The following is a 13349-nucleotide window of genomic DNA, read 5'->3' on the forward strand; positions in this document are numbered from 1 at the left end:
ATATATACGTATATAGTTTTGTTTGTTGCACAGTGCAGTGAGAGACAATTTTTTTGCTTTTATCCTTTTTTTCAGATTTTTCCATGACATCCAACTATATTTACAGATCATTTGTAACATTTTAAATTGAATGCTGTTATACAAGAACTCACATACTTTGAAACAGAAGCGCTTTTACCAAAAGCAAGCTATTAAAACAATAGCAAAAAAGGTTGTTTTTATTTTTTTTGGCTAGTTATAAGATCTTAGAACAAGACCAGATCAGAGTTTTTTATGTTTTGTTTGATCTAGCAGGAAATGTTTTTAGAAGGTGACAGAACCATCCCTATTCTGTGACTGCTAGTTTTCTCGTTTTTTGAACTTGTATTTGATTTCTATTCCTGCTTTTAAACACAGACTAAAAGATCTTTTGTAAGGAGTCATGTAATGAATGCACTGCTTATTTGATAAGTTTTATGCACTGATAATGTTTACCCTTCCCCATCTTCCCATTTTAAGTGTTTTAAGTGTTTTTGCACTCTCAGGCTAACATTGTAAATAAGAAACCATTCTTAATGTTTTGCCTCTTGAAATAAAGGTTAAATAAAAAAATAAAGTGWAAATGTAGATTAGTTTTAAACAATACAATGTCATATGCTATTAGTACAGGTGACGTTGATGCAATTAATTGCAAGTGGTCTTTAAACATTTCTCCTCCCTGAGATAAATATAAATCAATGGTGTTTGTTTTACTGTGCAGGAGCAGCATGGATCCTGACTGCAGGACTGCGGGAAGGTGTTGGGAGGTGTGTTGGTGAGGCGGTGAGAGATCATGCTGCTGCAGCTTCTTCAGACTCCATCAACAGAGTGGTGGCACTGGGCGTCGCTTCATGGGGTCTGGTGCACAACAGAGAACAACTCGTCGACCCTAAGGTTGTACAGAAATTTTACAGATTTTTCCCGAACACTGAAATGTTTGTTGTTCACATTTCTTGTTGATCCATTGTGTAAATATTGCCTTTGCATTAGAAGATGTTTGTGTTTACTTCATATGAGTCATTTTTTTATTTATTTGAATGAGTCGATAATCATTTTTCTGTTAAGTTTGGGTGTTTTTCTGGCACTGAAAGTCAATATGGACTTTACGTTTTTTTTTTTAATTCACAGTAAGGTACATGTGCATTTTAGAAATTAAGGTTCAAATTGGACTGCCTTATAAATGTAGAAACCCTTTGGATATACAATTTAAATTCTTCTATTGCAGGGCAGTTTTCCTGCTAAATATTACGTGCAGAACCCAACTCGGGATTCTTCCTGCCTGGACAACAACTACMAGGCCTTCCTACTGGTGGATGATGGGAGTGTGGGCCGCCGAGGAGGGGAGACCGCCTTCAGAGCCAAACTGGAGGACTACATCTCCCATCAGCGCACAGGAATATGGGGTAAGAAATATTCCTTAATTCATGTRTCTATTAGGCTCAGTGCTCATTCACTCAACATTTAATACTTCCATGTCGGCAGTCTCATTGATCTTTTAGTCAAAACATTGTTCTTCAGCTTTAAATGTTTGTCAAAAAATACAATCCTTATAAAATTGTATCACCGTGTAACAAGAATATTACACAACATATTCAAATATTTTTTATTATTGTCTCATTGATTGAATTTAAAAGGAACRTTCTGCATTGTTTGTTCTTCAAACAGGTAGCGGCAGTGTTGACATTCCAGTCATTTGCATGTTGATATCAGGGGAGAAAAGCATGCTGGAGGTGGAGTCATTGTTTTTAAAATATGAAATAAAACAGGTTATGCATAAATGAAAATGAATGAATGAACGAAYGAATTGAATTTCTGGCAGAGAGTGGATAATTCTCTGAAGAAGTCCATGCCCTGGTTGGTGTTGGCTGGCTCAGGCGGTATTGCAGATTTTCTGAGTGATCTCTTGGAGAATCTGTCTTCAGCCCCAGACTTTCAGTCTTTCAGTGAGCGTGACAGTGAGGCTGCTCCCAGTGTGGATCTGATAGACAAAGTGACAGAACGAGTGAAGAAATACTTTCCTGCTGAACCAGAAGCAGACAAACTTGTTAAACAGGTAAGACGCATTAAATCATGTTCTTTGTACTTAATGAACAGAATGACGGAGGCGTTCTGCTTCCCTCTAGTTCAGCAACACGTGAATGTACTGTGCAGAATAACAGAATAGTTTATATTTTTGTCAAACATAAAGACACTAATATTAAAGAATCCATATTATGCTTAGTTACTATGAAGAAATGTACTTTGTACATACAAAAATGTTCTCATGCTTGACTTAGCGACATTATCACTAACTAACTGTAGACAACTTTGGTAATATAGCAGATTTTTATTCCATGTTTAATTCCACAAAACATGGGAAAGCATGCACACAGTAAATGTGTTACGTGGTGACAAATGGGGGAAAATTATAATCTTGAGTTTGAGGCAAAGTGGAACAAAAGTGTGACTATCAACCATGTTGTTCAGTGAGCATGTTTTGTTCACMTAACTGTACAAAATACATTTTATATGAGGATGTTACTGCTACTTGACAAGTAATGCTGCATTAAAGGGACCTTTTTAGAATTACAATTGTTACAGCATAATGTTTCAGTTATTATCTAGGTACTACAGTTACAGCATATTGGAAATTGTGTTTATGTTTGCCAGTGTCATCTTTGGAAGGCTTAGCATTTGGGAACTCGAGGATGTTCATCCTTCGTCATCTTTTTTTATCTTCATAACTTCTTCATACATTTTTTATTTCTGTTACAATGACCCAAACTTCTGTGCTCAAGAGTTTAAAACCTTCAGTGCTTTTCTGTCTGCTGACTTCTGTATTCAGGCTCTAAGCATCTACCAAAACAAAGACTTGATTACAATCTATCATGGAGAGCAGGAGAGCCCAACTGACTTTGATATAGTACTGCTCAAAGCATTGGTAGGAGGTGAGAAAAACTCATTTATACACTGGATTTAGCACTTGTTTCTATGAAACAAGACAATATTTTAATTACTTTTAATTTCTTAATTTCAATTTTTGTGCGCGCGTGTTTTTGATGTTTTCTTTCTTTTTTCCCCCCAGCAAGTAAGCATCGTGCCTCAATTGAAGCCTGCCCTCACAATGAAGAGCTCAAGCTAGCTGTTGCTTGGAACAGGGTGGACATTGCTAAGAGCGAACTCTTCAATGGAGACATTCAGTGGAGGGTGAGGAGATACAGTTGGCAATCTGAAGTTGATGCATTTTATAATAACAATTTTGTTACAATTTACAGAAATAAAGTAACCTATCCCTGCTAGAAAAAAAAACAATTTTGGAGTTGAGTATGATTTCTTGCCTAAAAGCAATTTTTCATCTATTCAAATAGGATGAGGACTTGGAAGAATCCATGACGGATGTCCTGATCAATGACAAGCCCCAGTTTGTTCGTCTTTTCACCGAGAATGGCTTGAACATCCTGGACTACCTGACTTATGGCAGACTGGAGCAGCTCTATGGCTCTGTGGCTGAGGGCACACAGTTATACCATCTGCTTCAGCGTCGACATGTCATGCGTGTCGGAACTACACCTGTGCTTACATCATCAGCTCCACCTGATCATTTACCAGAATCACAATCCAAATTAAAATCAGGGAAACCTCAGAGTAAACTAGGGTCTGAGATAACCCTTTTTGAGGTGAGTTTCTTTTTGGAAGGGTTTTAATTTTTACTACTGTTATTCATTTGAAATATTTTATAAATATATTTTACAAAGCTTCTTGAAATGTTTTATCAGATTTCAGGTGTTCTGGAAATATTATTGGGTGATGTTTGCACACCGTTCTTCTATGACATTTTGGGCTTACCGGATAACTCAACCCAAAGAGTGACTTTTAGGGTATGCTTTATTTTGGGCAATAATCAGACATGCAAAACAAGTTTAAAGTTGATTTTTTTAGATTTTATCCCTTCAAACAATTGTAATAGGTTTATTTTTTTTCTATATTTTATTTTTCTAGCGTGTAAGTAAGCTGCTGCATGGAGAGTGCCCATATCGAGCGAGGCGATGCCTCTACCCCTGGGCTGCACTCTTCATCTGGGCTGTTCTACAGAACCGCAGTGAGATGGCCACTTTCTTCTGGGAGATGGTAAAAACTCAAACAGCAAACAAGAATATGAGACCTTTTATATAAATTTTTATTGTCATTAAGGGATTAAAATGATGAGCATTTAGACAGTTTTTAAAAACATGTTAATCCTGAAACCAAAAACTTGATCATTAATATAAATTGCGCTTTCGAATGGGGACAACTGGTTTTTAGGTCTACAGTTGATAAAGAGAGATCACTGAATAATATAAAATGAAAATGCAAATACTTAAGTAAAAAAAAAAATGTAGCATTTTTAGGAAGTGAGTTAATGTAATCAGATAGAAACTCTACAGAAGCAGAAGCAATTAATATTTTGTGAACTGACTGGTTTAGATAAAAATGTTCATTCTAATTAGCAGACTTGCTGTTAAATACAAACATGCAACGTATCAATGTGGTTTGTCTGTAAGCCTGCATCTCTCATGGTTTTTCTCAGTCAGGAGAGTCAGTGCTGAGTGCTCTTATTGGTTGTAAGATCCTGAGAGAGCTGTCCAGACTGGAGGCTGAAGCTGAAACTAAACTCTCCATGAAGGAACTGGCCCAGAAGTTTGAAAATCTGGCACATGGTGAGACCATTAATCCAACTACTATTGAAGAATAATCCAACTGGTTTCTGGTTTTAATGAAAGTTCTTTGAAATGTAGACATATTTAAATCTAGAGTTATTGTGGGAAGGTTTGCTTTACCTCAGATATCTTCAGCTCTTGCTATCGCAGCGATGAAAGTCGTTCCTTCAAGCTTTTGATCAGGAAATCTCCTGTTTGGGGCGGCACCACCTGCCTACAGATGGGCATGAGTGCTGATGCCCGACGTTTCTTCAGCCATGATGGAGTACAGGTTTGTCATAGTTTCACATCTGTAACTGTGTTTGATAACAGTGGAAGAAAAAATTTGTGTGTCTCAGTGTTCGAGGTTCAGTTCAACAAATGTGATATAATTTGTTTAACTGAAGCTCAGATAAGAAGGTTGATGGTTGAAAAGGAAAAGATCTCAAGTCAGTTCTGTTGGGGCCAAAGTTACTCATTGAGCCTCCTGACCTTTAACTGGAGGAAGGTTAATGGTTCAAATAGTCTTTTGTTGTATAATACCAAAACATACGGCACTCATTGCAGTCCTCTCTGGCATAGCTGGAAGAGTGTTGATGTGGCTTCATTAGTAGCCACTAATGAACATTAATAAAATCTGACTCTGGGATTGTTTTTTGTTAAAACAACCTAYAGTAGGGTTTGCTTTTATACTTTATTTCTTTACATAGCATATAACACCACAATCAGGTTTCCTTCAGCAAAARTGATTTCTCTTTTAGTCTCTGTTGTCCCAAATCTGGTGGGGTGACATGGAGAGGACCACAGAGGTGTGGAAACTTCTGCTCACCTTCTTCTGCCCTGTCCTTTGCTACACCAACTTCATCTCCTTCAGGTAAAATCTACAGGATAATGTATGATATTAACTTTTCAAAATCACAATATTTTCACAAATTTCTATTTAAAATTTTGCAACATAGGGAGCAATACGATCAGCAACAAGAGGAGGAGGAGAAGCCTAATGAGGACAGACCAACTGACACTCATTATGGGACGACTGTCTTCTCTTTCTCTGACATCAATCACATGTAATGCTTTATTATTATATAGTCCACTTCTTTTCCCTGTATTTTTTTGTTTTTTTGTAGTGTGGTTTAGGACTATTCTGGAAGAAAAGCAGACTGCTACCAACTCGCTGGTACCAAAAGAAAACAGGCCGGAATCAAGAAAAACAGCTCACCACAATCAAAGAACAATCAGCTTCGAGCAGCCAGTAACTGGAAAATGCTTGCAGATGTTGGCCAGTGGCTAGTATTTCCTACAGAGATTGCAGTTACAACTCTCAGACCTGACATAGTTCTCTGGTCTCCATCCCTGAAGAAAGTCTTTCTTATTGAACTCACTGTACCCTGGCTCAGTGGATGAAGCCTATGAATGTAAACATCTGCGTTACTTTGATGTTGCTGCTGAGGCTCAACAGCAGGGGTGGAATACTGAAGTCCGGCCTGTGGAAGAGGGGTGCAGAAGATTTGTAGCAGTGACTACCACCAAGGACTTGGGAGTTGGAGGCCGAAGTCAGCGTCAAAAAAAAGTTGATTTATGGAGCACTGCAAGGATTGATCCTCCTTTGCAGGGCCTTCCTCAGAAGAGGGTGCCTAGTAGTAAATGGCCGAAACACCCAATGACCCTGAGGTATACCATTGAAGATGTTCCTATAAATCAACTTTTCTGAAGATGTTATTCTTCGTCAACTCATGAATATTTGTTCACAGTTACTTGCACACAAAGGATGTCTGTAAATCTCATCCTGTGTATGGAAAATAGTCTGCTTTTTTCCTGTATTTTTTGTTTTTTATAGTGTGATTGAGGTTATGGGATGCACAGATGTTTTTACAAAATTCTTTGCATTTTTAAATGTACTAATTAATCTCATTGCACCAGTGAAGCTGATTCAGATGAAGTAACCACTCCTCAGAATACTTCCATCAAAGGTGAGTCCAATTTGAGACGTCAACATTTAAAGAGCATTGATGTCAGTAAATTGTTGAAGCATCTGTTCTCACTTTTAACACAGGTTCACTTGAATTCTACAGACCACCACGTCGTCCATTCATAGTATCACGCTGGCGACAGTTTTGGTATGCGCCCGTCACTGCGTTTTTGGGAAACATCCTGATGTACTTCCTCTTTCTTGGGCTTTTTGCATACGTGCTGTTGATGGACTTCAAGCCCCCACCGCCTTCTGGTCCGGCCAGCTCTGAATATGTGCTGTACTTCTGGGTGTTCACCATTGTGTGTGAGGAGATTAGACAGGTAAGTTTAGCATCTTAATTTATGGATTTGTTTCTTTTTTGTATAGAAAAATAGTATATCATTAGGGGTGCACCAATAAATTGACTGGCTGATCCTCATGGATTTCCTTTATTGTGGGTGATCGGCAATCGGCTGATACTTACATGAGAAGCTGATCTTGTCCACCTATCTTATCTATGTCCCCAAAGTACCAGCAATCTACTGGTACTTGTGTTTTCATGTCATCAGTTTTATGTTGTCTGTAAGTCACTCTCCCTCAGTTAGTACATTTCCTCAGTTCAGGCTTCCCRGTGAAATTAATTCATCAGGTTCTGTAAGTTTTGCTGCCATAACAGCATATTGTTTTAATTTGTAATATATATACAGTGGGGAAAATAAGTATTTAGTCAGTCACCAATTGTGCAAGTTCTCCCACTTAAAAAGATGAGAGAGGCCTGTAATTGACATCATAGGTAGACCTCAACTACGAGAGACAAAATGTGAAAAAAAATTTAAGAAAATCATTTTGTCTGACTTTTAAAGAATTTTTTTGCAAATAATGGTGGAAAATAAGTATTTGGTCACCTACAAACAAGCAAGATTTCTGGCTGTCACAGACCTGTAACTTCTTTTTTAAGAGGCTCCTCTTTCCCCCACTCATTACCTGTATTAATGGCACCTGTTTGAAGTCGTTAACAGTATAAAAGACACCGGCCCACAACCTCAAACAGTCACACTCCAAACTCCACTATGGTGAAGACGAAAGAGCTGTCRGAGGACACCAGAAACCGAATTGTAGACCTGCACCAGGCTGGGAAGACTGAATCTGCAATAGGCAAGCAGCTTGGTGTGAAGACATCTACTGTGGGAGCGATAATCAGAAAATGGAAGACATACAAGACCACTACTAATCTCCCTCGATCTGGGGCTCCACGAAAGATCTCAGCCCGTGGGGTCAAAATGATCACAAGAACGGTGAGGAAAAATCCCAGAACCACAAGGGGGGATCTAGTGAATGACCTGCAGAAAGCTGGGACCAATGTTACAAAGGCTACCATCAGCAACACACTACGACGCCAGGGACTCAGATCTTGCAGTGCCAGACGTGTCCCCCTGCTTAAGCCAGTCCATATCCAGGCACGTCTGAAGTTTGCTAGTGAGCATTTGGATGTTCCAGAAGAGTATTGGGAGAATGTCATATGGTCAGATGAAACCAAAGTAGAACTATTTGGTAAAAACACAACTCGTCGTGTTTGGAGGAAAGTGAATGCGGAGTTGCATCCAAAGAACACCATACCAACTGTGAAGCATGGGGGTGGCAACATCATGCTTTGGGGCTGTTTCTCTGCAAAGGGACCAGGACGACTGGTCCGTGTACATGAAAGAATGAATGGGGCCATGTATTGTGAGATTTTGGGTGCAAACCTCCTTCCATCAGCAAGGGCAATGAAGATGAAACGTGGCTGGGTCTTTCAGCATGACTATGATCCCAAGCACACTGCCAGGGCAACAAAGGAGTGGCTTCGTAAGAAACATTTCAAAGTCCTGGAGTGGCCTAGCCAGTCTCCCGATCTCAACCCCATCGAAAACTTTTGGAGGGAGTTGAAAGTCCGTGTTGCCCGCCGACAGCCCCAAAACATCACTGCTCTAGAGGAGATCTGCATGGAGGAATGGGCCAACATACCAGCAACAGTGTGTGCCAACCTTGTGAAGACTTACAGAAAACGTTTGACCTCTGTCATTGCCAACAAAGGATATACAACAAAGTATTGAGATGAACTTTTGTTATTGACCAAATACTTATTTTCCACCATTATTTGCAAAAAAATTCTTTAAAAGTCAGACAAAATGATTTTCTCAAATTTTTTTTCACATTTTGTCTCTCATAGTTGAGGTCTACCTATGWTGTCARTTACAGGCCTCTCTCTTCTTTTTAAGTGGGAGAACTTGCACAATTGGTGACTGACTAAATACTTATTTTCCCCACTGTATTTTTATTATTTGAGCTCCTTTTGTTCAGTCCACATCCTCTAGACCAAACCTCCTGCAGACTGTGGAACATGCTGCTTTCGGTCTTAAAGCCCCAATGAGAAGGACATTGCACTTTCAAAAAGTGTTTTAGTCATTTAGCTATATTTTGAAATAATTTATGTCTAACATTAATTTGTGTTTGCTTTTCAAAAACATTTTTAAGTCAAAATCTTGGCATCAAAGGCTCAGAGTCTACATTCAAGATATGTGGAACAAGTGGTACATCACTGCCTTGATACTGTTCATCATAGGATCAATCTGCAGGTATGAATATTAAATATACCCATGGGTTTTCTGCAGTGAATAACACATTTTCATGTTTGTCATATCTGAAAACATTTTAAAACCTCTAGGATCTAGTGTTCTCAGTAATTGTTTCAAATAACTTGATTTATTTCTGAACAGTCATTATTATGTTTGCAATAATTTCAAATGTGTTGTAGGATGTTTAGCTGGTCATATGACTTTGGACGGGATGTCCTGTGTGTGGACTACATGATCTTCACTCTTCGTCTGATTCATATTTTTACAATTCACAAACAGCTGGGTCCAAAAGTTATCATCATTGGCAAGATGGTGAGAAATGCTGTCCATTCCTGACTGATTTCTAATTGTACGTAATGTCTACACTGTACAGATAACCTGACAAAATTTCTTGTCCAGATGAAGGATGTCTTCTTCTTCCTCTTCTTCCTGGGAGTGTGGATCATGGCGTATGGAGTAGCCAGTCAGGGTTTACTTTACTCCTATGATTCTAACTTCAGCCGCATCCTGCGCAGAGTTATCTACAGACCGTATTTACACATCTTTGGGGAGAATTTTGTGGAGGAGGTTGACGGTAAGAGGGTTATTCTTGCAGCTTGTATTTTACACTTTTTTGACATTCATTTTTATAAAGAAAACTTCAACATATCGGTTAGTTTAATATGTGGAAAGCAAGTTACTTGGATTTAGGGTTGCAAAATTATGAGAATTTTTAAAGGTTGAAGCTTTTCCTGAAAATTAATGAGAATTTGTGCAAATAAACCTGGACTTTAAAATATTTAAGGTTGTGTGTTTGAAGATGCTTTTGTGACACAGTAATGTCTGTTAGGTAATTAAATTTATTTCATTCCTTAAGTGTTTTTGTCAAACAAATTATTAGTCTATGATAAAACAAAATGTTTATGATAACACAGTTTGTAGAAAGCACTCCAGATTTCCTGACAATTCCCATAACTTCCAATGGAAAGTTTTTGGGACATTTTTCGAAATTTAATGGAAATTTTCAAAACCCTTTGCAACCCTTCTTATATTTAATAATTTTTTGTTTTTTTTTACATTCTAGTTGGAAAGGAGTGGGGTCTGGACTGCACCAACAATGTGACATTGATTGAGGAGGGTGCAGAGCCATGCAGGTCTCTGAACAATAACTGGCTGGTGATCGTTCTGTTGGCCCTTTATCTCCTTGTTACAAATATCCTACTCATCAACCTGCTCATTGCCATGTTTAGGTATGCGGGTCAGCATCGCACTGTATGCCTATTGGCTTGCAGGACTTTAAGAGGACTCAGTTTGTGTGAATTACTTTTTACATTAAAATATTTTTCTGTCGACGCAGCTACACCTTCACTGAAGTGCAGGATAACAGTGACATCTACTGGAAGTTCCAGCGCTATAACCTGATTGTCCAGTACCACTCCAGGCCCTCATTGGCTCCTCCTTTCATCATCCTCTCTCACATCAACTTATTTATCAGGAGGATCATCCGTAAGGTTCCCTCTGTCAAGGTCCGCCACTTTGGTTAGTATTAAACTGGAGGCTTATTTTAAATGTATTTAGTAAAGTTAGGTTTGATTAAGAGTAGTGACATTGGTTGTTTACTTGCTGCCTTTTCACAACAATTACAAATAACTAGCAGAAATGCTCATCTTGCTGCTTATATCTACTTGTCATTTTTGTCCCCAGTTCAAGTAATGTGTTTTCTGTTAGCAAGCACTGAAGGGTTGGGCATTAATATTGACAAAAGTATTTTCAATTAGTTTTGCAGTTAAGCAGAAAAGCAGCAAACAGATTAATGACGTGGGAAAGTATCCAGAAAGAAGACTTCCTGACTGCTCAAAACAAAATCCAGAAGAGTAGTGACTCGGAGAAACTGAAGCGGATGTCTGACAAGTGAGCGCTCATTGCTGAATCACAGCAGCAGGACATTTTTAATGCATTCTTTTTGTCTCCATCATGACCAAACTGTGTATCTATTTTTTCCCCCCAGATTGGATAGTGTTCTTAGACAGTTGGCTAAAATCAGAGATTTTGACCACAGACTTAAAGCTCTGGAGAATCAGGTAAACATTAAGTATGTGCTGATGATGACTATTCATTTGAAATGTTTTCTTATGACTCTAAGTTTGAAGTGTTCTCCAGCAGATTAATTCATAAATGTCCGGCCAGTCACCAAGTTTGGTAGAAAGAAAGTCTAGGTGATTAAAGGTGACCAATAAAATATGGCCAAGACGGCCGTTTTGCAAGCTGTGCACTCGAAAATAGGCTGCAGTTTTCAATGACTGGCTGTTCATAATGCAGCCGCATGGTTGCTTTTTAGAAAACACTTCAAATTCAGTGAGACTGCAACAGAAAATTGTCAAAAATTTCCCACAATTTTGAGTTGCCAACTCATTTTTGAAAGTCTTAATTTAGTGAGATACTGACTTAATCAGAAAACTCAATTTACCAGGGGAAAAAAACAAGACGATATGAAACAGTCACCAGCAGAGGGAGAGCATTTTACAGCGTAAAAGCTTTTTTTTTTTAGAATAAGCCTGTAACATCCTGGAGCTTGTTTATATTGTTAGTAATGCTGACATGTAGATTCTGTAGCTGTTGATTGAAGCCATGTTAGCTGTTGCTTTTTTACACTTTTTACAGCACAAAGCTAAGCTGTATGTGAGTCTTATTTTGACTAACTATAACAAAATACAGCTGACTGAAGAGAAATCATGAACATAGTAATAAAGATTCAGTTCAGTTTATTTAAACTGCCTATACATTGTTATAGATGTGATCAATAAATTAATTTATTGGAAATAACAAAGTGAAACTATGAATGTATGAATTGGCAGCTGAGTTTCATGATGACATTACTTGTGGAAATAAGAAGTGCCTAACATGCAGCGTTTTCAGGTCATTTAGGAAAGATGTGGGGAAAAAATTATTATTTTTTTGCTTTTCTTCTCAGATGGAGCCACTTTCTAGCAACACACCTAAACCTCCCTGAAAACCATCTACATCATGAAGCAATCTCCAACATTTTAAAGTTAAAAGGGTCACTCATTACAGTTATTGACCTTGTTTAATGAGTTGGGCTTTGCAAAGTTTTATCTTGAGGGATTTTGTGATCTACAGTCATTCTTTCTGTTTTACCCCGTTTTCCAGTACATCTACGATACTTTTGAGTTTATTCAAAGTTACATCTGAAAAATAATTTTAAAACATCTGTGTTTGTTTTTATATGCAGAGAAGGTCACAGTAGCTCAGTGGTCAGGTATGCTGTTAAATAAATGTTAAAATAAAATGTAATAAATGTGGGGATTTATAATGAAGCATGTCCATTTATTCTCTGTGCCGAACACATCAAACTGATTAGTCATAAACAGTTTATGTGAATTGTTCTGGAGTTTCAATAAGCCTTTTGTCTTTTACTTTATATAGAGATGAAAGATATACAAAATACTGTAGCATGAAGAAGTGGTCTCCTCCAAAACCTAAACTCTGACCTAGTTTAGAAAGTAGTGTTTGCATAAAACAATGTGACATTTAGAGAATATTTTGAGATGGTAGAAGTCTGCTTTGAAAGGGGCCCAAATCAAACCATCCGTTGTCTCCGCTCTTCCAAGACAACTTCTACCATTTATTCCAAGCTGATAGCTCTACATGTGATTGAAGTGAATAGTCTGACATCTCAGGACATGTTAGCTTGAATAATATGAAGATGAAGTGATTCAACGCAATGATGGCTTCTTCAGACTGATTTATTTCATTTTTTTAATTTATTTTTGTACAGTGCCCTGAGATGACAGATGTTGTGGCTTCTGGACCAAAAAAATAACAGTTCAGAAAGTTATGACCCCCTAAATATTACTGGTTTATATATGCAAACTTAACTAGCATGGGCATACTAACAATGTAACCAAACTTAGTTATTATACTACTTTCATTTGTCTGTGATTATTGGTAAAAGAATTGACAATAATTATGGTGAAAATATTCCAGTAGCAATTTATTTTTTTTTATTTAAACTGATGTCTGGAAATCATTTGGGCGGCCTCCCTTGATGTTTCATGACCTATATAGGGGTCCTGGCTGCATATTGTAAAACAAGTTGGTAAAGTTGATGGA

General features: G+C 37.9%; 1 protein-coding gene across 1 annotated transcript in view; it reads left to right on the plus strand.

The window, feature by feature from the left end:
• LOC106517446 (transient receptor potential cation channel subfamily M member 4) overlaps positions 1 to 12848 on the plus strand; it is an 18831-nt gene extending 5983 nt beyond the window's left edge. Inside the window, exons 5-27 of the mRNA XM_014008302.1 lie at positions 740 to 912; positions 1244 to 1421; positions 1684 to 1748; positions 1838 to 2071; positions 2843 to 2945; positions 3083 to 3204; positions 3366 to 3674; positions 3774 to 3875; positions 3997 to 4125; positions 4565 to 4694; positions 4820 to 4965; positions 5435 to 5547; positions 5633 to 5740; positions 6594 to 6643; positions 6727 to 6965; positions 9139 to 9239; positions 9419 to 9551; positions 9639 to 9813; positions 10303 to 10468; positions 10576 to 10757; positions 10997 to 11129; positions 11227 to 11299; positions 12190 to 12848. Of these exons, the coding sequence (XP_013863756.1) occupies positions 740 to 912; positions 1244 to 1421; positions 1684 to 1748; positions 1838 to 2071; positions 2843 to 2945; positions 3083 to 3204; positions 3366 to 3674; positions 3774 to 3875; positions 3997 to 4125; positions 4565 to 4694; positions 4820 to 4965; positions 5435 to 5547; positions 5633 to 5740; positions 6594 to 6643; positions 6727 to 6965; positions 9139 to 9239; positions 9419 to 9551; positions 9639 to 9813; positions 10303 to 10468; positions 10576 to 10757; positions 10997 to 11129; positions 11227 to 11299; positions 12190 to 12228 (3203 nt within the window). The 3' untranslated portion in view covers positions 12229 to 12848. The remainder of the gene's footprint in view (positions 1 to 739; positions 913 to 1243; positions 1422 to 1683; positions 1749 to 1837; positions 2072 to 2842; positions 2946 to 3082; positions 3205 to 3365; positions 3675 to 3773; positions 3876 to 3996; positions 4126 to 4564; positions 4695 to 4819; positions 4966 to 5434; positions 5548 to 5632; positions 5741 to 6593; positions 6644 to 6726; positions 6966 to 9138; positions 9240 to 9418; positions 9552 to 9638; positions 9814 to 10302; positions 10469 to 10575; positions 10758 to 10996; positions 11130 to 11226; positions 11300 to 12189) is intronic.
• Positions 12849 to 13349: the final 501 nt, after the last annotated feature.

The sequence above is a fragment of the Austrofundulus limnaeus genome, unplaced genomic scaffold (assembly GCF_001266775.1).
Source record: "Austrofundulus limnaeus strain Quisiro unplaced genomic scaffold, Austrofundulus_limnaeus-1.0 Scaffold48, whole genome shotgun sequence".
NCBI classification, from domain to species: Eukaryota; Metazoa; Chordata; class Actinopteri; order Cyprinodontiformes; family Rivulidae; genus Austrofundulus; species Austrofundulus limnaeus.